The sequence below is a fragment of the Pseudophryne corroboree genome, chromosome 3, assembly GCF_028390025.1.
Source record: "Pseudophryne corroboree isolate aPseCor3 chromosome 3, aPseCor3.hap2, whole genome shotgun sequence".
Taxonomy (NCBI): Eukaryota; Metazoa; Chordata; class Amphibia; order Anura; family Myobatrachidae; genus Pseudophryne; species Pseudophryne corroboree.
Genome location: NC_086446.1, coordinates 763874222 through 763900113, shown reverse-complemented (window position 1 = coordinate 763900113; position 25892 = coordinate 763874222). Strand labels below are relative to the sequence as shown.

Here is a 25892-nt window from a genome sequence, read left to right as displayed (position 1 = left end):
CTCGGAATGACCCCCGATGATATATACTTGGAGGTCTACACACCATCTTTAACGGACTTCTATGAGATACGTTTTCTGAAAGGTTATTGGACATTTATGTTGAAACGGGACTGAGCGCCGTATCACACTCCATTTTCCATACATTGTCTTCATTTTCAGGGATTCGATAGTCCCTTGGTGTGTGTTCAGCTGCATAAGTTCACTTTCTTGTGCCTTGGGATGGTTCAATTTGTTTGTATATGTGTGTGTGTGTACATATATATATATATATATATATATATATATATATATATATATATATACTGCATCTACCACCCGTGTGGTGGGTGCACTCTCGCAGAAATCAATCACTTTGAGGAATTTGATGTGTCAGTCGGTTTATTCAGGTTAATCAGGTTCAATAACGTTGCCATTAACAATCGACGTTTCGGTCCTATTATAGGACCTTTATCAAGACCGGCAATTCAAAACATCTAAATGATCAAAAAGATAAATACAATATGTATAAAATCAAACTAAAGGTATCAGATCATACACTCACCACCACCACCACCACCAGTGCCTCCCAGGCCCTTATAGCAGAAAATAGTGGGATCATGTTAATAAATTAATGGAATGACATTCTGTATAGGAACAAGGATAAAGATACCACCCGTTGGTTGACTAGCGTATTCCCCTCCCATTAATGCTAATTAGATGGTGCTGTCACTTCCGGTCGGGTCGATTTGACCATCGACCAGGTGTGGCCAGTTGCATTGGTGTTTTGGCTTTTGCCCATGTGCTGTGATGTTCCCCGGTGTTTGTTTGTAAGTTTTACCTGGCGTTTAAACTTGATTTGTTTTTCTTGTGGCCCGGCTGAGCGGCGTCCGTGGGACTTCCGGCCCGTGAAATGCATCTACTTCCGGTCGTTGGAAGTTTTGCCTGGCGTTTAAACTTGATTTGTTTCTCTTGTGGCCCGGCTGAGCGGCGTCCGCGGGACTTCCGGCCCGTGGAACGCATCTACTTCCGGTCGTTGGAACGCAGAAGTGCATTGCCAGCGGCCGTGAACGCTGTCAGCATTGTTTTCTTGAGCTATATTGGACTAGTTTGGCTTCTGAACTAGCAGCGCTGGGTACACCTAGTGGGGTGACATTTAAGTAATATTCATTTATCTAATGTGAGCAGCACTTAGCACGAATATAGTTACTACTCTTGGTTAAGTGGCATTTCCTGTCCCATCTTGTTAAATAGCTTGCAGCTGCTGATGTGCAGCATGCAGCTATCATCAGACATTAAGCAGCAGAGTGGTGAGTGTACTGGCCTGTGTGGACTCCAATGGTAGGAATATCTTATCATGTTTGGACTATCTCATACATCTTGTTTTTGTTTAAAATTGCAGACCCTGCTGCTGAATACATTTTGCTCTCTGCTGATTGATCTGTAGCTGCCTAATGTTGCTTTTTAAATTATCCAGGTATGATTTCTATATGGTATGTTGGGTCCAATTATACACCAGTGAGGGTCAGTGTCTTAATAAGTTTTTTAATTTTCTTTTTTAGTAGTCGTGAGCTTCAGGAGCTATCTTTGATTCGTTGTGTCTAATATTGCCCCAGGTAAATCTGTGAAGTTCACTCCAGTGTGAGGTGCTATGCTTGACCTGTGGGAGTCGATTTGGTGTATGCTGATCTTTATCCTTGTTCCTATATAGAGTGTCATTCCATTAATTTATTAACATGATGCCACTATTTTCTGCTATAAGGGCCTGGGAGGCACTGGTGGTGGTGGTGGTGAGTGTATGATCTGATACCTTTAGTTTGATTTTATACATATTGCATTTATCTTTTTGATCATGTAGATGCTCTGAATTGCCGGTCTTGATAAAGGTCCTATAATAGGACCGAAACGTCGATTGTTAAAGGCAACGTTATTGAACCTGATTAACCTGAATAAACCGACTGACACATCAAATTCCTCAAAGTGATTGATTTCTGCGAGAGTGCACCCACCACACGGGTGGTAGATGCAGTATATTTGTGGCCTGACAAGGTCATTGGGAGCACCTGCCTATTTATGTCTATGAACTGATGAGAGTGCAGGATATTCTGTGGGTATATATATATATATATATATATATATATATATATAATTTACAATATAATAGTTAATTTTCATTCATATCAGACCTCTGGTTTATAAGTGCAGAATGACCCAAATACATTCAAAGTGGAAGCAATCATGCAGACTACACATGTCCGTTCAGTCCAGGTAATCACAACTGTAAAATAGTCTTCTTCAGAGATACATTAATGTGAGTTTCCAGAAAAAAAACCTGAAGCCATTTCAACATATGTAAATGACTGAATAATGCATAATATATTTGGATATTAATCTCTGTACAGCAGTAACACCGGAAAACTCCATAGAGAGGTCTGCACCATGTGAGGATAACTGGATCTGGTACAGGGGGAAATGTTACTATATCAATGACACAGCTGATACATGGACCAACAGCCAGAGCTCCTGTGTCTCACATAATGCATCCTTGGCAATTATTAATGATGAGGCTGAACTGGTGAGTGTGAGAGGATGTCTTCTATAATCTGTGATTTATCGAGTAAGGATACAGGGAAGTTCTTTTGAAATTCACAGAATACTGACATTAATGTTTAGTAGCTTCTTCTCTTGGCTTCGGAATCTATGATTCAATAATGTATGCATATTGTACCCTGTGCTGCTTTAAGGTATTGTTTTATTATCAAAAATAACCTTTTTAAATTAGAGGGGGTGGTCTTAAAAAATCTGGAAGCCACTAGCATTGTATCTCACCATTTATGTTACTAAAAATATAAGCTGAGGTCAGGGTCGGACTGGGCAGCAGGGGTACAGCGGAAATCCCCAGTGGGCCTCACTGCCTGTGGCCCCGCCTTCTTCTCATAGTTTCCAGACTTTACACTCTTATTAAACAATGTTTTTCTATCCGTGGGTCAGTTACCTTGTAGAGCAAGTACATGTATGCTTTGTTTGTTTCTTTAGAAACCACAACAAGGTGTGCCCTCCTGCCCAAAATTTCTTAAGACTTTGATACGACCGCCGGGTAGGCCTAGTAGTATCTCGTCTTGTGGTTCACTTTGTCAACCAATTTTGCAGTACATAGATTTCTGGTTGCAACCAGTGGTACAAAGCATGATTTGTTTTTTAAGAGATACCTCTGATTTAATTTGTAAACTTTATGCACTTGGCACTTTAACCGAGTCCTGTCAATTGGTAACACTTGATATCACCAGCTTGTACACCAATATTAAATACACTGATGGCTTAGACTTGGTCTGAACTCTTGTCTCCACCAGTCCACACTATAGAGATCCTAATATCGATTTTTTGTTGTTGCTATTGGAAGTTGTTTTGCAGAAAAAAAAAATTTCTTTTTGAAAACTCGTACTATTTACAGTTGAGGGGGACTATGATGGGGTCCAATGTGGCCCCGTCATATTCCAACCTCTTCATGCATATGTATGAGAAGCAACATATTATGGCTCATCCATATTTCTCTGACGTCCTAAGTGGATGCTGGGACTCCGTAAGGACCATGGGGAATAGCGGCTCCGCAGGAGACTGGGCACAACTATAAAGAAAGCTTTAGACTACTGGTGTGCACTGGCTCCTCCCACTATGACCCTCCTCCAGACTTCAGTTAGAATCTTGTGCCTGGCTGAGCTGGATGCACACTAGGGGCTCTCCTGAGCTCCTAGAAAGAAAGTATATTTAGGTTTTTTATTTTACAGTGAGACCTGCTGGCAACAGACTCACTGCAGCGAGGGACTAAGGGGAGAAGAAGCGAACCTACCTAACTGGTGGTAGTTTGGGCTTCCTAGGCTACTGGACACCATTAGCTCCAGAGGGATCGACCGCAGGACCCGACCTTGGTGTTCGTTCCCGGAGCCGCGCTGCCGGCCCCCTTACAGACTTCAGTCTTCAACAAGGTAGCGCACAGCACTGCAGCTGTGCGCCATTGCTCCTCATGCACACCTCACACTCCGGTCACTGATGGGTGCAGGGCGCTCGGGGGGGGGGGGCGCCCTGAGGGCAATATAAGACACCTTGGCTGGCAAATCTACACCATATATAGTCAGGAAGGCTATATAGGTGTAAAAATACCACTGCCAGAATTCCAAAAAAAGCGGGAGAAGTCCGCCGGAAAAGGGGCGGGGCCATCTCCCTCAGCACACTGGCGCCATTTTTCCCTCACAGCTCCGCTGGAAGGACGCTCCCTGGCTCTCCCCTGCAGTTGTCAAGCTACACAAGGGTAAAAAAGAGAGGGGGGGCACTAAATTTAGGCGCAGTATATATAAAATAAGCAGCTATAAGGGAAAACACTTATTTATAGTGGGATCCCTGTGTTATATAGCGCTCTGGTGTGTGCTGGCATACTCTCTCTCTCTGTCTCCCCAAAGGGCTTTGTGGGGTCCTGTCCTCTGTCAGAGCATTCCCTGTGTGTATGCGGTGTGTCGGTATGGCTGTGTCGACATGTTTGATGAGGAGGCTTATGTGGAGGCGGAGCAGATGCCTATAAATGTGATGTCACCCCCTGCGGGGTCGACACCTGAGTGGATGGTGCTGTGGAAGGAATTACGCGACAGTGTCGACTCCTTGCATAAAAGGTTTGACGACATACCAAATATGGGACAGCCGGCTTCTCAGCCTGTGCCTGCCCAGGCATCTCAAAAGCCATCAGGGGCTCTAAAACGCCCACTACCTCAGATGGCAGACACAGATGTCGACACGGATACTGACTCCAGTGTCGACGACGATGAGACTAGTGTACATTCCAATAGAGCCACCCGTTACATGATTACGGCAATGAAAAATGTGTTGCACATTTCAAATGTTACCCCCGGTACCACAAAAAAGGGTATTATGTTTGGAGAGAAAAACTACCAGTAGCTTTTCCTCCATCTGAGGAGTTAAATGAAGTGTGTGAAGAAGCGTGGGCTTTCCCTGATAAGAAACTGGTAATTTCTAAGAGGTTACTAATGGCGTACCCTTTCCCGCCAGAGGATAGGGCACGTTGGGAAACATCCCCTAGGGTGGATAAAGCGCTCACACGCTTGTCAAAGAAGGTGGCACTACCGTCTCCGGATACGGCCGCCCTGAAGGAATCTGCTGATAGAAAGCAGGAGGCTATCCTGAAGTCTATATATACACACACAGGTGTTATACTGAGACCAGCTATTGCTTCAGCATGGATGTGCAGTGCTGCAGCTGCATGGTCAGATTCCCTGTCGGAATATATTGATACCCTAGACAGGGACACTATATTGCTAACCGTAGAGCATATTAAAGACGCACTTTTATACATGAGGGATGCACAGAGGGATATTTGCCGGCTGGCATCTAAAATTAGTGCAATGTCCATTTCTGCCAGGAGAGGGTTATGGACTTGGCAGTGGACAGGAGATGCAGATTCCAAAAGGCACATGGAAGTTCTGCCTTATAAGGGTGAGGAGTTGTTCGGGGATGGTCTCTCGGACCTCGTTTCCACAGCAACAGCTGGGAAGTCTACATTTTTACCCCATGTTCCCTCACAGCCAAAGAAAGCACCGTATTATCAGGTACAGTCCTTTTGGCCCAATAGGGGCAAGCGGGTTAAGGGCGCGTCCTTTCTGCCCAGAGGCAGAGGTAGGGGGAAAAAGCTGCAGCATACAGCCAGTTCCCAGGAGCAAAAGTCCTCCCCCGCTTCCTCTAAGTCCACAGCATGACGCTGGGGCTCCACAGGCGGAGCCAGGTACGGTGGGTTCCCGTCTCAAATATTTCAGCAATCAGTGGGCTCGCTCACGGGTGGATCCCTGGATCTTTCAAGTAGAATCTCAGGGGTACAAGCTGGAAATCGAGACGTCTCCTTCCCGCCGTTTCCTCAAATCTGCCTTACCAACCACTCCCTCAGGCAGGGAGGCAGTGTTACAGGCAATTCACAAGCTGTATTCACAACAGGTGATAGTAAAGGTGCCCCTACTTCAACAAGGACGGGGTTACTATTCCACAATGTTTGTGGTACCGAAACCGGACGGTTCGGTGAGACCCATTTTAAATTTGAAATCCTTGAACACATATATAATAAAAATTCAAGTTCAAGATGGAAACGCTCAGGGCGGTTATTGCAAGCCTGGACGAGGGGGATTACATGGTATCACTGGACATCAAGGATGCTTACCTGCATGTCCCCATTTACCATCCTCACCAGGAGTACCTCAGATTTGTGGTACAGGATTGTCATTACCAATTCCAGACGTTGCCGTTCGGTCTATCCACGGCTCCGAGGGTCTTTACCAAGGTAATGGCAGAAATGATGATACTCCTTCGAAAGAAGGGAGTTTTAATTATCCCGTACTTGGACGATCTCCTGATAAAGGCGAGGTCCAGGGAGCAGTTGTTGGTCGGGGTAGCACTATCTCGGGAGGTGCTACAACAGCACGGCTGGATTCTAAATATTCCAAAGTCACAGCTGGTCCCTACGACACGTCTACTGTTCCTGGGGATGGTTCTGGACACAGAACAGAAAAAAGTGTTTCTCCCGGAGGAGAAGGCCAAGGAGCTGTCATCTCTAGTCAGAGGCCTCCTAAAACCAAAACAGGTGTTGGTGCATCACTGCACGCGGATCCTGGGAAAGATGGTAGCTTCCTACTAAGCAATTCCATTCGGCAGGTTCCATGCAAGAACCTTTCAGTGGGACCTGTTGGACAAGTGGTCCGGATCGCATCTTCAGATGCATCGGCTGATAACCCTGTCTCCAAGGACAAGGGTGTCTGCTGTGGTGGCTGCAGAGTGCTCATCTTCAAGAGGGCCGCAGATTCGGCATACAGGACTGGGTCCTGGTGACCACGGATGCCAGCCTTCGAGGCTGGGGGGCAGTCACACAGGGAAGAAACTTCCAAGGACTATGGTCAAGTCAGGAGACTTCCCTGCACATAAATTTTCTGGAACTAAGGGCCATTTACAATGCCCTAAGTCAGGCAAAACCCCTGCTTCAAAACCAGCCGGTACTGATCCAGTCAGACAACATCACGGCGGTCGCCCATGTAAACCGACAGGGCGGCACGAGAAGCAGGACGGCGATGGCAGAAGCCACAAGGATTCTCAGATGGGCGGAAAATCACGTGTTAGCACTGTCAGCAGTGTTCATTCCGGGAGTGGACAACTGGGAAGCAGACTTCCTCAGCAGGCACGACCTTCACCCGGGAGAGTGGGGACTTCATCCAGAAGTCTTCCAAATGATTGTAAACCGTTGGGAAAGGCCACAGGTGGACATGATGGCGTCCCGCCTAAACAAAAAGCTAGAAAAGTATTGCGCCAGGTCAAGAGACCCGCAGGCGATAGCTGTGGACGCTCTAGTGACACCGTGGGTGTACCGGTCGGTTTATGTGTTCCCTCCTCTTCCTCTCATACCAAAGGTACTGAGGATAATAAGGAGAAGAGGAGTAAGAACTATACTCATTGTTCCGGATTGGCCAAGAAGAGCTTGGTACCCGGAACTTCAAGAAATGATCTCAGAGGACCCATGGCCTCTGCCACTCAGACAGGACCTGCTGCAGCAGGGGCCCTGTCTGTTCCAAAACTTACCGCGGCTGCGTTTGACGGCATGGCAGTTGAACACCGGATCCTGAAGGAAAAGTGCATTCTGGAGGAAGTCATTCCTACGCTGATTAAAGCTAGGAAAGAAGTAACGGCTAACCATTATCACCGCATATGGCGTAAATATGTTGCGTGGTGCGAGGCCAGGAAGGCCCCAACGGAAGAATTTCAGCTGGGCCGTTTCCTGCACTTTCTACAGTCAGGGGTGACTATGGGCCTAAAATTGGGTTCCATTAAGGTCCAGATTTCGGCTCTATCGATTTTCTTCCAGAGAGAACTGGCTTCACTACCTGAAGTTCAAACTTTTGTTAAGGGAGTGCTGCATATTGAGCCCCCTTTTGTGCCTCCAGTGGCACCTTGGGATCTCAACGCGGTGTTGGATTTCCTAAAGTCACATTGGTTTGAGCCACTTAGAACCGTGGACTTGAAGTATCTCACGTGGAAAGTGGTCATGTTGTTGGCCTTGGCTTCGGCCAGGCGTGTGTAGGAATTGGCGGCTTTGTCATGTAAAAGCCCTTATCTGATTTTCCATATGGATAGGGCAGAATTGAGGACTCGTCCCCAATTTCTCCCTAATGTGGTATCAGCCTTTCATCTGAACCAACTTATCGTGGTGCCTGCGGCTACTAAAGACTTGGAGGCTTCCAAGTTGTTGGACGTAGTCAGGGCCCTGAAAATTTATGTTTCCAGGACAGCTGGAGTCAGAAAGACTGACTCGCTATTTATCCTATATGCACCCAACAAGTTGGGTGCACCTGCTTCAAAGCAGACTATTGCTCGCTGGATCTGTAGTACGATTCAGCTTGCACATTCTGCGGCTGGACTGCCGCATCCTAAATCAGTGAAAGCCCATTCCACGAGGAAGGTGGGCTCTTCTTGGGCGGCTGCCCGAGGGGTCTCGGCTCTACAACTTTGCCGAGCAGCTACTTGGTAGGGGTCAAACACATTTGCTAAATTCTACAAGTTTGACACCCTGACTGAGGAGGACCTAGAGTTTGCCCATTCGGTGCTGCAGAGTCATCCGCACTCTCCCGCCCGTTTGGGAGCTTTGGTATAATCCCCATGGTCCTTACGGAGTCCCAGCATCCACTTAGGACGTCAGAGAAAATAAGAATTTACTCACCGGTAATTCTATTTCTCGTAGTCCGTAGTGGATGCTGGGCGCCCATCCCAAGTGCGGATTGTCTGCAATACTTGTATATAGTTATTGTTTAACTAAGGGGTTATTGTTGAGCCATCTGTTGAGAGGCTCAGTTGTTATCATACTGTTAACTGGGTATTGTATCACGAGTTATACGGTGTGATTGGTGTGGCTGGTATGAGTCTTACCCGGGATTCAAAATCCTTCCTTATTGTGTCAGCTCTTCCGGGCACAGTATCCTAACTGAAGTCTGGAGGAGGGTCATAGTGGGAGGAGCCAGTGCACACCAGGTAGTCCTAAAGCTTTCTTTAGTTGTGCCCAGTCTCCTGCGGAGCCGCTATTCCCCATGGTCCTTACGGAGTCCCAGCATCCACTACGGACTACGAGAAATAGAATTACCGGTGAGTAAATTCTTATTTTTTCGCAGTTTATATATTTTTGTATGTTAGACATATAGATGACCTGTTCTTGGTGTGGACTGGCGGGGACGACCTTCTGACTGAGTTTATTGATGTCCTCAATACACTTGAAACCACCATCAGGTTCACTCTCTCCTATAGTGAGGCCACAATTAATTATCTAGATGTATGTGCAGGACTGCAGGTACCCTTTTTACCAAGATCTTCAGGAAGGAGACGGATAAAAACACATTACTTATGGCAGATAGTTTCCACCCAGAACCTAAAATGTGGGTTATCACTATCTGAACTACTGAGAGTTGTGCAAATTACCTCTGATGCTGATGAACTTTTGCACGCTTTACGTGAAATGGGTGAGAGATTTATAGACAGGGGATATGCTGAGCAGGAAATTTAGGATGCTATCTCCCACTGTCTAAGTTTACCACGTGATCAAACTCTTTTAAGTGGTAAACATGACATAAGCAATGAAAGAATGGTGTTTTCTACCACATATTCTATTTCTTCAAAGCACATTCGGAATACTATTTTGAAACAGTAGCATATAGCCCAAGTCGGATGACACTATTGGATCATAATGTCAAGATAATTCATTGTTCTGCTACAAGAGGAGCAAGAACATTAAGGACATTGTGACCAAATCGTACATAGGGCCCACTAAAAACAAAAATAATACTTGGTTGCAACTTAAGAATAGAGTACACATTACACAAGTGTTATGGGTGTGTAAATTGTCAGTTCTTGTGCTTGGGGGATAAGTTTGTGGTCCCCATGAAAAGAACATTGTATGATATACGTCATCACTTAGACTGTGACAGTCGCTTTGTGATATGCGTGATTATATGTCCCTGTAAAAAAGTCTATCCGGGTAAAACCATTCATTCACTCAAAGAACGGATATCTATGTATCGTTCATCAATCAAGAAGACTATATTTAAGTTGGATTCTAATACTCCTCCAGTGGCGAGGCATTTTTATTCACACAAGCACACTCTCAGAGATTTACGCTGTATGCCATGTGATCATATTCTACCGCTTAGGAGAGGTGAGATCGAAACAAATTACTTTTCCAGAAGGAATGCATTTAGATGACGTCAGCCCTAATGGCTTAAATGAGGCACAGTCTCTTAATTGTTTCCCATAGGAACATTTGTTTTGAACCTGATGGTGGTACTGCTATAAAGTATTATGTATCTATGCATCTCTTTTTTTCCCATATACTGTGTCACGATCCGGGTTACAGGACACCATTATTTACCTTTCAGGTGTCTCCTGAGGCTGGCTCAGCGTTTCCAGGCCGGGTCTCAGTCATGCTGCTGACAGTCTCACTTCATGTCTCCTCTCTACCAGCCTGCAGATGCTGTCATATGGAACTCTAATTGTCTGGATGGTGTTCTAGCCGCCGCGGCCTCCGCAGCCATAGCAGCGCTTCTAGTGCTCGGATGGCTCTGCGTGGCGTCTCCTGTCAGTTGCGGCCTCTGCCGCAATCATTGTAATTCAAGTGCACAGACGGGTCTGCGTGGCGCCTCTCACTCGCTGTGGTCTCTGCCGCCGGCAGTGACGTAACTAGGTATTTTAGCGCTGTGTGCAAGAAACGGCATTGGCGCTCCCCCTACGCAAGACAGGAGCAGTGCGCGCCGCTGGCGAGTTAAAAATATATAGGGATGTGGCTTCATGGAGAAGGGGCATGGCCACAAAAGAATGGCAATTCATACTATGGTGTATAGTAGTCTCCTCTCCATTATTCAAATTACGCTGCACAATAGCACCACTACACCAGGTAGAGCCCCTTTTTTATACATTACGGCAGACGGCGTGCCTTTTTACACATTACGACAGACGGCGTGCCTTTTTACACATTACGACAGACGGCGCGCCTTTTTACACATTACGGCAGATAGCGTCCCCCTTTTTACACATTACGGCAGACAGTGTCCTCCTTTTTACACATTATGGCAGACAGCGTCCCCTTTTTACACATTACGGCAAGCAGTCCCCCTTTTTACACATTACGGCAGGCAGTCCCCCTTTTTTACACATTACTGCAGGCAGTCCCCCTTTTTTACACATTACTGCAGGCAGTACCCCTTTTTTACACATTACTGCAGGCAGTCCCCCTTTTTTACGCATTACGGCAGGCAGTCCCCCCTTTTTACACATTACGGCAGGCAGTCCCCGTTTTTACACATTACTGCAGGCAGTCCCCCCTTTTTGCTAGAGATGAGCGGGTTCGGTTCATTGAAATCCGAACCCACCCAAACTTCACCTATTTTACACGGGTCCGAGGCAGCCTCGGATCTTCCCGCCTTGCTCTGTTAACCGGAACGAGGCCGAACATCATCATCCCACTGTCGGATTCTCGCGAGATTCGTATTCCATATAAAGAGCTGCGTGTCGCCGCCATTTTCACTCGTGCATTGGAGATTGAATGGAGAGGACGTGGCTACGTTCTCTCCATAAAAAGCTCCGTATCTGTGCTCAGTGTGCTGCAAATATCTGTGCTCAGTGTGCTGCAAATATCTGTGCTCAGTGTGCTGCAAATATCTACGTTCTCTGCCTGAAGAGCTCCATATCTGTGCTCAGTGTGCTGCAAATATCTACGTTCTCTGCCTGAAAAGCTCCATATCTGTGCTCAGTGTGCTGCATTGTGGGGACCACAAGTATATAATTATAGTAGTACAGTACAGTAGACCATTGCTGTATCTTGCAACTCCGTGTCAGACACAGTTCTAGAAGGTATCCTGATCATCAGTGTTCAATATCTGCTGCATTGTTGTGTGACCAGTATATACTATATATATATATTATATATAGTAGTACAGTGCAGCATTTTGGTGACCACCAGTATAGTAGTACAGTACAATAGTCCATCGCTGTATCTTGCAGCACCGTGTCACTTCAATTATCCATATCTGTGCAGCATTGTTGTGAGCAGCATATTAGTAGTACAGTGCAGCATTTTGTGACCAACAGTATATAGTTGTACAGTAAAGTAGTCCATTGCTGTATCTTGCAGCTCTGTGTCACTTCAAGTATCCATATCTGTGCTGCATTGTTGTGAGCAGTATATATAGTTGTACAGTGCAGCATTTTGGTAACCGACAGTATATAGTTGTACATTACAGTAGGCCATTGCTGTATCTTGCAGCTCCGTGTCATTTCAAGTATCCATATCTGTGCGGCATTTTTGTGAGCAGTATATATAGTAGTACAGTGCAGCATTTTGGTGACCAACAGTATATAGTTGTACAGTACAGTAGGCCATTGCTATTGATATAATAATATTACTGGCATATAATTCCACACATTAAAAAATGGAGAACAAAAATGTGGAGGGTGAAATAGGGAAAGATCAAGATCCACTTCCACCTAGTGCTGAAGCTGCTGCCACTAGTCATGGCAGAGACGATGAAATGCCATTAACGTCGTCTGCCAAGGCCGATGCCCAATGTCATAGTAGAGAGCATGTAAAATCCTACGTTCTCTCCCTAAAAAGCTCCGTATCTGTGCTCAGTGTGCTGCAAATATCTGTGCTCAGTGTGCAGCAAATATCTGTGCTCAGTGTGCTGCAAATATCTACGTTCTCTGCCTGAAGAGCTCCATATCTGTGCTCAGTGTGCTGCAAATATCTACGTTCTCTGCCTGAAAAGCTCCATATCTGTGCTCAGTGTGCTGCATTGTGGGGACCACAAGTATATAATTATAGTAGTACAGTACAGTAGGCCATTGCTGTATATTGCAGCTCCGTGTCAGACACAGTTCTAGAAGGTATCCTGATCATCAGTGTTCAATATCTGCTGCATTGTTGTGTGACCAGTATATACTATATATATATTATATATAGTAGTACAGTGCAGAATTTTGGTGACCACCAGTATAGTAGTACAGTACAATAGTCCATCGCTGTATCTTGCAGCACCGTGTCACTTCAATTATCCATATCTGTGCTGCATTGTTGTGAGCAGTATATTAGTAGTACAGTGCAGCATTTTGTGACCAACAGTATATAGTTGTACAGTACAGTAGGCCATTGCTGTATCTTGCAGCTCCGTGTCACTTCAAGTATCCATATCTGTGCTGCATTGTTGTGAGCAGTATATATAGTTGTACAGTGCAGCATTTTGGTGACCAACAGTATATAGTTGTACAGTACAGTAGGCCATTGCTGTATCTTGCAGCTCCGTGTCATTTCAAGTATCCATATCTGTGCTGCATTTTTGTGAGCAGTATATATAGTAGTACAGTGCAGCATTTTGGTGACCAACAGTATATAGTTGTACAGTACAGTAGGCCATTGCTATTGATATAATAATATTACTGGCATATAATTCCACATATTAAAAAATGGAGAACAAAAATGTGGAGGGTGAAATAGGGAAAGATCAAGATCCACTTCCACCTAGTGCTGAAGCTGCTGCCACCAGTCATGGCAGAGACGATGAAATGCCATTAACGTCGTCTGCCAAGGCCGATGCCCAATGTCATAGTAGAGAGCATGTAAAATCCAAAAAACTAAACTTCAGTAAAATGACTCAAAAATCTAAGTTAAAAGCGTCTGAGGAGAAGCGTAAACTTGCCAATATGCAATTTACGACACGGAGTGGCAAGGAACGGCTGAGGCCCTGGCCTATGTTCATGGCTAGTGGTTCAGCTTCACATGAGGATGGAAGCACTCATTCTCCCGCTAGAAAATTGAAAAGAGCTAAGCTGGCAAAAGCATAGCAAAGAACTGTGCGTTCTTCTAAATCACAAATTCCCAAGGAGAGTCTAATTGTGTCGGCGGTTGCGATGCCTGACCTTCCCAACACTGGACGGGAAGAGGTGGCTCCTTCCACCATTTGCACGCCCGCTGCGAGTGCTGGAAGGAGCACCCACAGTCCAGTTCCTGATAGTCAAATTGAAGATGTCAGTGTTGAAGTACACCAGGATGAGGATATGGGTGTTGCTGGCGCTGAGGAGGAAATTGACAAGGAGGATTCTGATGGTGAGGGGGTTTGTTTAAGTCAGGCACCCGGGGAGACACCTGTTGTCCGTGGGATGAATATGGCCATTGACATGCCTGGTCAAATTACACAAAAAAATCACCTCTTCGGTGTGGAATCATTTTAACAGAAATGCGGACAACAGGTGTCAAGCTGTAATAAGTAGGGGTAAGGACGTTAACCACCTAGGAACATCCTCCCTTATACGTCACCTGGAGCACATTCATCAGAAGTCATTGACAAGTTCACAAACTGGGTGACAGCGGAAGCAGTCCACTGACAACTAAATCCCTTCATCTTGTACCCAAGCTCCTGCAAACCACACCACCAACTCCCTCAGTGTCCATTTCCTCCTTAGACAGGAACGCCAATAGTCCTGCAGGCCATGTCACTGGCAAGTCTGACGAGTACTCTCCTAACTAGGATTCCTCCGATGGATACTTGAGTGTAACACCTACTGCTGCCGGCACTGCTGTTGTTGCTGCTGGGAGTCGATCGTCATCCCAGAGGGGAAGTCGGAAGACCACTTGTACTACTTCCAGTAAGCAATTGACTGTCCAACAGTCCTTTGCGAGGAAGATGAAATATCACAGCAGTCATCCTGTTGCAAAACAGATAACTCAGGCCTTGGCAGCTGTGTTTGTGTTAGACGTGTGTCCGGTATCCACCGTTAATTCACAGGGACTTAGAGAATTTCTTGAGGTAGTGTGTCCCTGGTACCAAATCCCATCTAGGTTCTACTTCTCTAGGCAGGCGATACCGAAATTATACACAGACCTCAGAAAAAGAGTCACCAGTGTCCTAAAAAATGCAGTTATACCCAATGTCCACTTAACCACGGACATGTGGACAAGTGGAGCAGGGCAGACTCAGGACTATATGACTCTGACAGCCCACTGGGTAGATGTATTGCCTCCAGCAGCAACAACAGCAGCGGCGGCACCAGTAGCAACATCTCGCAAACGCCAACTTATTCCTAGGCAGGCTATGCTTTGTATCACCGCTTTCCATAAGAGGCACACAGCTGACAAACTCTTACGGAAACTGAGGAACATCATCACAAATTGGCTTACCCCAATTGGACTCTCCTGTGGATTTGTGACATCGGACAACGCCACCAATATTGTGCGTGCGTTACATGTGGGCAAATTCCAGCACGTCCCATGTTTTGCACATACAATTAATTTGGTGGTGCAGAATTTTTTAAAAAATGACAGGGGCGTGCAAGAGGTGCTGTCGGTGGCCCGAAGAATTGCAGGCCACTTTCGGAATTCAGCCACCGTGTGCCGAAAACTGGAGCACCAGCAAACACTCCTGAACCTGCCCCTCCATCAGCTGAAGCAAGAGGTGGTAACGAGGTGTAATTCAACCCTCTTTATGCTTCAGAGGATGGAGAAGCATCAAAAGGCCATTCAAGCCTATACATCTGCCTACGATATAGGCAAAGGAGGGGGAATGCACCTGACTCAAGCGCAGGGGAGAATGATTTCAACGTTGTGCAAGGTTCTGCAACCCTTTGAACTTGCCACAAATTACGTCAGTTCAGACACTGCAAGCCTGAGTCAGGTCATTCCCCTCATCAGGCTTTTGCAAATGCAGCTGGAGAGATTGAAGAAGGAGCTAAAACGGAGCAATTCCGCTAGGCATGTGGGACTTGTGGATGGAGCCCTTAATTCGCTTAACCAGGATTCACAGGGTGGTCAATTTGTTGAAATCAGAGCACTACATTTTGGCCACCGTGCTCGATCCTACGTTTAAAGTCTACGTTGTATCTCTCTTTCCGGCAGACACAAGTCTGCAGAGGTTCAAAGAACTGCTGGTGAGAAAATTGTCAACTTAAGCGGAACGTGACCCGTCAACAGCTCCTCCTTCACATTCTCCTGCAACTGGGGCTGTGAGGAAAAGGATAAGAATTCCGAGCCCACCTGCTGGCAGTGAAGCAGGGCAGTCAGGAGCGAGTGCTGACATCTGATTCGGCCTGAAAGACCTGCCAACCATTACTGACATGTCATCTACTGTCACTGCATATGATTCTGTCACCATTGAAAGAATGGTGGAGGATTATATGAGTGACCACATCCAAGTAGGCACGTCAGACAACCCGTACGTATACTGGCAGGAAAAAGAGGCAATTTGGAGGCCCTTGCACAAACTGGCTTTATTTTACCTAAATTGCCCCCCCTCCAGTGTGTACTCCGAAAGAGTGTTTAGTGCAGCCGGTCACCTTGTCAGCGATCGGCGTACGAGGTTACTTCCACAAAATGTGGAGAAGATGATGTTCATCAAAATTAATTATAATTAATTCCTCCGTGGAGACATTCACCAGCAATTGCCTCCAGAAAGTACACAGGGACCTGTGATGGTGGATTCCAGTGGGGACGAATTAATACTCTGTGAGGAGAGGTATGTTCACAGTGAAAGGGGTGAGGAATCGGAGGATGATGATGAGGTGGACATCTTGCCTCTGTAGAGCCAGTTTGAGCAAGGAGAGATTGATTGCTTCTTTTTTTTTTTGGTGGGGGACCAAACCAACCAGTCATTTCAGCCACAGTCGTGTGGCAGACCCTGTGGCTGAAAGGATGGGTTTGTTAAAGTGTGCATGTCCTGTTTATACAACATAAGGGTGGGTGGGAGGGCCTGGGTGAGAGGGCACAAGGACAATTCCATCTTGCACCTCTTTTTTTTATCTTTGCATCATGTGATGTTTGGGGCCATTTTTTATAAGTGCCATCCTGTCTGACACTGCAGTGCCACTCCTAGATGGGCCAGGTGTTTGTGCCGGCCACTTGGGTCACTTAGCTTAGTCATCCAGTGACCTTGGTGCAAATTGTAGGACTAAAAATAATATTGTGAGGTGTGAGGTGTTCAGAATAGACTGGAAATGAGTGGAATTTATGGTTATTGAGGTTAATAATACTATAGGATCAAAATTACCCCCAAATTCTATGATTTAAGCTGTTTTTGAGGGTTTTTAAAAAAAACAACACCCGAATCCAAAACACACCCGAATCCGACAAAAATTTTAAGGGAGGTTTTGCCAAAATGCGTCCGAATCCAAAACACGGAACTGTGGAACTGTGGACTGTTTTTAATCATTCCTCATATTCGACTAATGCTACTGCCGTGTACCAATACAAAAAAGACTGGTATCAAGTGAGTGCGCAAAGATTAGGTGCAGCCTCAATCAAAAATACACACAGTAGGGGCGTCTCCCTCACCCCCACAAATAGAGCAATCGTGAAACAGAAATTTGGTGAAAATTATATGGGGCGCTCCTCTAACTACATATAGAAATCACATAAATTCATATGAATTTAATATCAAAGAAACACTTCAGCAGTATACATTCCTGTGAACCACTTGTATCTTCAGCATGTCATAAATGGGTCCACCCGTTTTCTTTAGAGTGCTCCTCCTCTTGATTAGTTCCCTCACAGGGTGACCATGAAACAGAGGAAATGAGGACAGAATAGTGCACAAACGTTTTTTTAATTTAACATAACAGACACAATAGAATAAAATATGGAATGATCCAATAAAAAATCCAATACAAATTCAGACATATAATGGACACACAACTGGTGGGGGAGAATCCTAAACAGCCAAAGGTGATGTAATTACCGGACGTTTAGGAGAACTCATGAAGTCCTCAAAATCGCATAAGATGTTAAAATAGCTCCAGTTAGCCTCCCGGGTTTTCAGCTCCCTGGATCCAGTAACTACGTCCACCAGATGTCGTCAGGATGGTCCCTCACACTGCACCAACGCGTTTCAGGTCTATTCCAGACCCTTTTTCAAGGTAAGGTCACTTATGCGATTTTGAGGACTGTTTAGGATTCTCCCTCACCAGTTGTGTGTCCATTATATGTCTGAATTTTTATTGGATTTTTTATTGGATCATACCATATTTTATTCTATTGTGTCTGTTATGTTAAATTAAAAAAAACGTTTGTGCACTATTCTGTCCTCATTTCCTCTGTTTCATGGTCACCCTGAGAGGGAACTAATCAAGAGGAGGAGCACTCTAAAGAAAACAGGTGGACCCATTTATGACATACTACCGTGTACCATCTGAACTGTGCTTAATAAATATACATTAATTTTATCTTTGTTGTCGTGGTCACACCTTCGGGCATTGGTGGAACAAATCTATCTGCATGTCTAGAAGTCCTATATTGTCGCCCAGGTTTACATACACACCAGCCCCTACAACTGAGGCCACTCCTGGTCAACACCAGCCCTCAGTTGTGACAGTAAGCACTGACCTAATGACTCCGGCCGGAGATCAAGACCAAGCGACCAGGCCGAGGCAAGAACATGCAGCCCACCTTGAACAACTGGAGGCTGCACTGGGCCATGGGATTCGCTGTCTACATGACCTTTCCTCTCGACTGGATGAGATACAAACCACCCTCCCGCGTTCAGGGGCGCCCAGTGTGCCACTGCAGTACCTACAGTGGTAACCACACCCACCATACCCATTTCTGCTCCATGTCTCCAATTACCGACTCCAGCGAAATTTGAGGGGTCTCCAAAAGCCTGCAGGGGATTCCTCAACCAGTACGAAATTCATTTCGAGTTACAGCCTGGCAGTTTCCCAACTGATTGCACTAAGGTTGCTTACATTATCTCCCTTCTCAGTGGCTCCACCCTTGACTGGGCATCACCCTTATGGGAGAGATCGGATACCATGCTGTCCTCCTACACGGACTTTGTGGCAACATTCAGGCACATCTTCGACGAGCCAGGTGGTGTAACCTCTGCCTCTTCCGAGATTCTCCGACTACGCCAGGGGTCATGAACTGTTGGACAGTATCTAATACAGTTCCAGATTCTGGCATCAGAACTGTCAAGGAACGATGACGCTTTATACACAGCCTTCTGGGGTGGCCTATCTGAACGTATCAAGGACGAGCTTACTACCAGAGACTTACCTCCAACGTTAAACGAGCTCATCTCTCTTTGTACTAAAGTGGATCTGCGGTTCCGTGAAAGGGCAGTTGAGCGAGGAAGATCCACATTTCCTAAGTCTTTTACTGCTCCTCCTCGTCAACCATCTCCACCCAAGGACGAACCCATGCAGATAGGTCACTCTCGTCTATCTCCGTCAGAGCGTAGAAGACGTCTTTGTAAGTGCCTCTGTCTATATTGTGCTGCACCATCTCACGTCAAAAATGCTTGTCCCAAGCGTCCGGGACAACTCCAAGTCCTAGCTCGTCTTGGAGAAAACTGGTTAGGAGTAACGAATCTCTCTTCATCTTCGAGTGATTGTAACCTCCCAGTATTGCTCCAAGTGGATCAGCGCACTAGGAACATTATTGCTTTATTAGACTCAGGAGCAGCTGGGAACTGTATGTCTGAGGAATACGTCAAGCGGTGGTCCCTACCCACTGAGAGACTTTCGTCTTCCATTTCTTTGACTGCCGTGGATGGTAGTAAGATTTATGATGCAGTAATTTCCTTTAAGACTCTACCTGTCCATCTGAAAGTAGGAGTTCTTCATTCAGAATTAATTTCCTTCCTGGTGATTCCAAAGGTCACTCATCCCGTGGTTCTAGGCCTTCCCATGGCTTCGTTTGCATAACCCCCAGATTGATTGAAGGACGAACTGTATCCTGGCATGGGGGCCCTCCTGCTCCAAGACCTGTCGTTCCAAAGAGCTTCCAGTTCGTACTTCGTCTTACAAATCTATCGATGTTCCACTTCCACTGCACCAATATTCCACTAGTGCTATTCAAGATTGGCCAATACCTACAACCCTTAAGGGTGTCCAGCGATTTCTAGGATTCGCCAATTATTACAGAAAGTTTATTCAAGATTTTTCCACCATTGCGGCGCCTATCACGGCCTTTACCAAAAAGGGTGCTAACCCTTCCAAGTGGTCCAAAGAAGCTGTTCAAGTCTTCCATTTGTTAAAACAGAGGTTCATTTCAGCTCCGGTGTTAAAACAGCCAGATACCAACTCGCCTTTCACTCTTGAGGTGGATGACTCTTCTGTGAGAGTGGGCGCGGTCTTATCTCAAAGAGTTAAAGATGGTCATCTGCATAATTGCGGCTTCTTCTCCCGGAAGTTCTCTCCCGCTGAGCGCAATTACGCCATTGGCGATCAAGAATTGTTGGCTATCAAACTCGCTCGGGAAGAGTGGAGATACTTGCTAGAGGGAGCTTCTCACACCATCACTATTCTAACAGACCACAAGAATCTCCTATATTTGAAAGGTGCACAATGTCTTAACCCTTGTCAAGCCAGATGAGCACTTTTTTTTTCTAGGTTCGACTTTAAACTCCAGTTCTGTCCGGGGTCACAGAATCGCAAGGCTGATGCCCTTTCCCGCTCCTGGGAGCAAGAAAATGAGTCTGAGTCTACTGACAAGCATCCTATTATTAATTCAGTGGCATTCTCCACGGTAAGTATGGACTCTATGCCCCCAACAGGGAAAAGTTTTGTAAAGTCGGCTCTGAGGAAGAAGCTCTTGCATTGGGCACATGCTTCCCGGTTTTCCGGACATGCGGGCATCCAGAAAACTCTTGAATTCATCTCCAGGTCTTACTGGTGGCAGACTCTGAACAAGGACATTACCGAGTTTATTGCTTCCTGCCCAAAATGTGCCCAACACAAAGTATCTCGCCAGTCACCCATTGGGCAACTGGTTCCATTATCTGTTCCTCATCGTCCGTGGACCCATTTATCAATGGACTTTAATACGGACCTTCCTATGTGCAACAAGTATAATACCATCTGGGTGGTAGTTGACCGGTTCACCAAGATGGCTCAAGTTTTCATTCAGGAGATCTTCAGACTACATGGTATTCCCGGGGAGATAATTTCTGACAGAGGAGTACAGTTTGTGGACAAGTTTTGGCGAAGTTTATGTGTGGCCCTCCAAGTCAAATTAAAATTCTCCACAGCTTATCACCCCCAGACCAGTGGTCAAACTGAGAGGGTGAATCAGAACTTGGAGGCCTTCCTCTGAATTTATGTATCTTCCTCCCAAGATGACTGGGTTCAACTTCTTCCCTGGGCCGAGTTTTGCCATAACAACCAATATCATTCTTCATCTTCTGCTACGCCATTCTTCACCAACTATGGATTCCACCCTAAAGTTCCAGAATTTCAACCGCTTCCAGCAACTTCAGTGCCAGCAGCTGATATCACTCTTCGTCAGTTTTCAAATAACTGGAAGAATGTCCGAGCGGCTCTACTCAAGGCATCTTTTAGATACAAGAAGTGTGCAGATAAGAAGCATAGGGCAATTCCTGCCCTCAAAGTGGGTGATCGTGTTTGGCTTTCTACAAAGAATTTGAGATTGAGAGTTCCAAGCATGAAATTTGCTCCTCGATATATCGGTCCTTTTCGAATTGAACAAGTCATCAACCCAGTGGCTTATAAACTCCAGCTACCTCCATTCCTGAAAGTTCCCAAGACGTTTCATGTTTCCCTTCTGAAACCGTTGATCCTGAATCGATTTAATTCAGCACTTCCTTCGGCTCCCAAAATCCAGACTCAACATGGAGTTGAGTATGAAGTCGCCAAGATTGTGGACTCACGATTTTGATATGGTCAACTTCAGTATCTGATTGATTGGAAGGGCTATGGCCCTGAGGAACGTTCCTGGACCAATGCTTCAGATGTCCATGCTCCTACATTGGTTCGGAATTTCCACTTCAGATTTCCTCAGAAGCCAAAAAAGTGTCCTGGGGCCACTCCTAAAGGGGGGGGGTGCTGTCACGATCCGGGTTACAGGACACCATTATTTACCTTTGAGGTGTCTCCTGAGGCTGGCTCAGCGTTTCCAGGGCCGGGTCTCAGTCATGCTGCTGACATCCTCACTTCATGTCTCCTCTCTACCAGCCTGCAGATGCTGTCATAAGGAACTCTTATTGTCTGGATGGTGTTCTAGTCGACGCGGCCTCCGCCACCATAGCTGCGCTTCTAGTGCTCAGATGGCTTTGTGTGACATCTCCTGTCAGTTGCGGCCTCTGCAACCATCACTGTAATTCAAGTATACAGGCGTGTCTGCGTGGCGCCTCTCACCCGCTGTGGTCTCTGCCGCCGGCTCCGTGTGTCTGATGCACGGATTGGCGTGCATTGGCTCCTGCAGCCACTGCCGCCATTACTACAAACCCCATGTGGTGCTACAAACTAGATTTCCCTCCAAGTGCCAGTATGGGCACAGCCATGTTGGTCCTAATCACATGACGCTATTTCCACCAATCCACTGCATTGCTGAACACTGCCTGATTGCTCATCCAATCCCTGCACTGCTGAGGGTATAAAGGGACTGATCTTGAACCAGGAAGTTGTCAGTGCTTTGGTTGTCATTACCAGTGTAACCTGTCTCTGCTCCTGTGGTTGATTATTAAGTTCCAGGTATGCCAACTCCTGTGTCTTCATTCCATCAGAGACCCGCACCAATCACCACCTTGTGGTGCAGCCTGACTTCACAGTGTCCTCACTGCTCTCTGCTACTGGGAGTGCTCTAAACACCGGCTTCCAGCGCCTGGTTCCCAGCGGTGTTCAGCTTCACAGTACTATCGATGTTCCGCCACGCCATCGGTTTCCTTGATACCATCGGTGCTCAGTCATCTATTCTTCAATATCACCGATCCCTAGCGTCACCAGTCATTCAACTCTATTCCTGTTAAAACTGGTTCTTCTGCACTTCTTCAACAGTTCTCCATCACCGGTTCCAACCGGCAAACCCGGCAGTCTACGTATACAAGCTACTCTACAGTACATTCAGCCTCTGTACAACATCTGCTGACCAGTTCATATCTCCCTCTTATTATTTCAGCATATAGGTGTTGGTGAAAGGACGTTCCATCTCCTAATCGCCTAACGCCTCAAGCTAGTCTTGCTGTGGATACCACACCTAAGGACATTTCCTTTATTGCTGCATCCAGTGGAACAGTTTACTGTTTTTATCATTCCTCATATTCTACTACTGCTACTGCTGTGTACCATCTGAGTTGTGCTGAATAAATATACATTAATTTTATCTTTGTTGTCGTGGTCACACCTTCGGGCATTGGTGGAACAAATCTATCTGAGCCAGTGGAGAAGTTGACCATGGCAACCAATCAGCATTGATGTAATATTTATAATTTGCATACTATAAAATTATACAGAGCAGCTGATTGGCTGCCATGGGCAACTTCTCCACTGGCTCACTTCTCCACTCTTATCACTGCTTTATACATTTACCAATATTTTACCACCCTGACACCAATGGAAAAGTACTCCTTCTATGCTTACTATGCTGTTGGATGAGATATATGTGTTCCAGTCTCCGTTTGTTGATGCACTTTATTCTTGATATGCACTGTACTTTTTTTTTTTTACTTGTGTAATTCTTTTATTGAAGTTTTTCAGGGAAAAACAAAAAACATTAAATACAAAACAAAACCAAAACACCAAACAAAACAGCAAAGCAAAAAAAAAAAGTACAGGAAAATTACAGCAAATAATGCAATCTGTGTCACAGTGTCACATAGATACAGATAATAAGTGTCACGACAATCTCGCAAATTCACATACTAAGCCTCAATCAGTTAGATAATAGTGCCCCAGCTGCAGCCAGACGGGAGGTATTCCACCTATCCCACTTGCTGAGGTAATGGGGCAGGGTCCCTCTAGACCTATGCGTAAACCTCTCATGTCCTGACACCTCATTCACTAGAGCGCGCCAATTGTACACATTAGGGGAAGAAGTGGCAAACCAGTTACGCGCTATAATCACCTTAGCTAAGGTAGTCAGGCAAAGAACATATTTGTATAATGCCGGGCAGTAGGATTCCTCTAAGTCTAGCGCAAACATACACAGTGTAGGAGAAAGGGGGGGCAGCGTAGGTTCAGTAAGCAGAATGTCCGACCAGGCTGCTTCCCAAAAGGCATATACAGTGGGGCACAGCCATAGTAGATGCCAAAAGGTAGCTTCAGGGGCACCACACCTTGGGCAGGTAGTACCAGGCCGTAGACCTGCTTTACATAATGTAACTGGAGTTCTATACATCCTATGTAGAACAAAGAAATAAACTTGCTGGTACTTGACACACTGAGTAGTATATTTAAGAGAGCACAACACCTGGAGCCATTGGTCATCTGTAAGTGGGCCAATGTCTTGCTCCCACTTAAGTTTAAGTTGGTCAAATATATTCGGGCAGATGTGGGCATTAAGACTAGCATATAAAGTGGAAACTTGGTGACTTGTACCCAAATTCATAACCATGTCTTTAATCGGGGAATCAGAAATGGATGGAGGCGAGGCTCCAAACTGTGCCTGCACCGCATGGCGGGGCTGTAGGTAACGATAAAAGGATCTATTGGATATTTCAAGCTCCTCCCGCAGTTGTGTGAAAGATTTAAAAACACCATTATCATACAGTTGTGAAACTGTGGGAAGGCCCGCCCCAATCCATATATTGTCCTGTGAGAGCTGCAATAACTCCCTATACGCTGGGTTAAACCAAAGTGGCGTGTCAGAATCTGTACCTCGCCATGCATAGTAGGAGTGAGTTTGACGCCATACAAGTAGCGACTGATGGAGTAAAGGAGGAAGACCAGCAGTAGAAGAGGCAGAGAGAAGGAACTGGACAGGGGAGAAGTGAGACCCCACATACTCGGCAAAGAATCTCTCAAACGTGGGATTATCCCTACTGAGAATCCAATTAGACAAATGCGCAAGTTGGGCAGCTAGATAATAGGCCCGCAGATTGGGAAAACCCAAACCTCCATCCAATTTAGCCCTAACCAGAGCTCTCAGGGCAACCCTAGGCATTTTGTTGCCCCAAACAAAAGAGGAAAGCACACTATCAATGCTAGTGAAAATTTTCTTGGGGATATAAGTAGGAGAGTGCTGCAATAGATAAAGATATTTTGGTTGTATCACCATCTTGATCAAGTTAATGCGACCCGTGACAGTAACGGGAAGCTCCTTCCATACATGAATCCGTCGCTTCAGATCCACCGTGACCTGGTCAATGTTTTGATGTACAAAAGACTTAACATTAGGAGTGATCCAGACACCAAGATACTGAAAGCGAAGGGTCCAGTGCAAGGAGGACACAATAGGCAATGGGTCAGGAAGAATACCAGATATGGGAAAGACATTAGATTTATTTCAGTTGATAGTCAGGCCGGAATAGAGGCCAAATGTATCAACAATACTTAGAAGTGAGGTCAGGGAAGCATCAGGGTCACTGAGAAACAAAAGCATGTCATCGGCATATAATGTAATAACATCCTCATGTCCGTCAATAGTAATGCCCCTTACATCAGGGGACGCTCTGATGAAACACGCCAATGGTTCCACAGCTAGGGCAAAAAGAGCAGGAGACAGTGGGCAGCCCTGTCTAGTGCCACGAGACAAAGCAAATGGGGATGTTACATAGCCATTGACAGATATTACTCTATTCCTCCCACGGGGGAGGAATAGAGTAATTGTACCCAGCGTATGAATTTGGGGCCAAAAGCAAATTGTCTAAGGACTTCCCACAAATACTCCCATTCCACAGAGTCGAAGGCCTTGGCAGCATCCAGGGAAACCACCACAGCCCCTGACTCGGACTGGTCCCCCATCTGCAGGTGACAAAACAGTCGCCTCAAATTTTGGAGAGTAGACTTGCCTGGCATAAATCCTGTCTGATCATCATGAATGATCGAAGTGATAACACTATTGAGTCGAAGTGCCAGAATTTTGGCCAAAATCTTGACATCAGTAGGTAGCAATGAGATTGGGCGGTAGG

At 45.8% G+C, this 25892-nt stretch overlaps 1 protein-coding gene and 1 long non-coding RNA gene across 6 annotated transcripts in view; both read left to right on the top strand.

The window, feature by feature from the left end:
- Positions 1–25892, top strand: part of LOC135056801 (early activation antigen CD69-like) — a 207968-nt gene that overhangs the window by 135092 nt on the left and 46984 nt on the right. For all 5 annotated transcript variants that reach the window (XM_063962405.1, XM_063962404.1, XM_063962406.1 and 2 more), the window contains one exon: positions 2379–2551. In XM_063962405.1, the coding sequence (XP_063818475.1) occupies positions 2379–2551 (173 nt within the window). The remainder of the gene's footprint in view (positions 1–2378; positions 2552–25892) is intronic.
- Positions 1180–1947, top strand: LOC135056802 (uncharacterized). The gene is made up of 4 exons (XR_010244073.1): positions 1180–1286; positions 1379–1453; positions 1539–1592; positions 1835–1947. It is a non-coding gene; the product is annotated as an uncharacterized LOC135056802 (long non-coding RNA).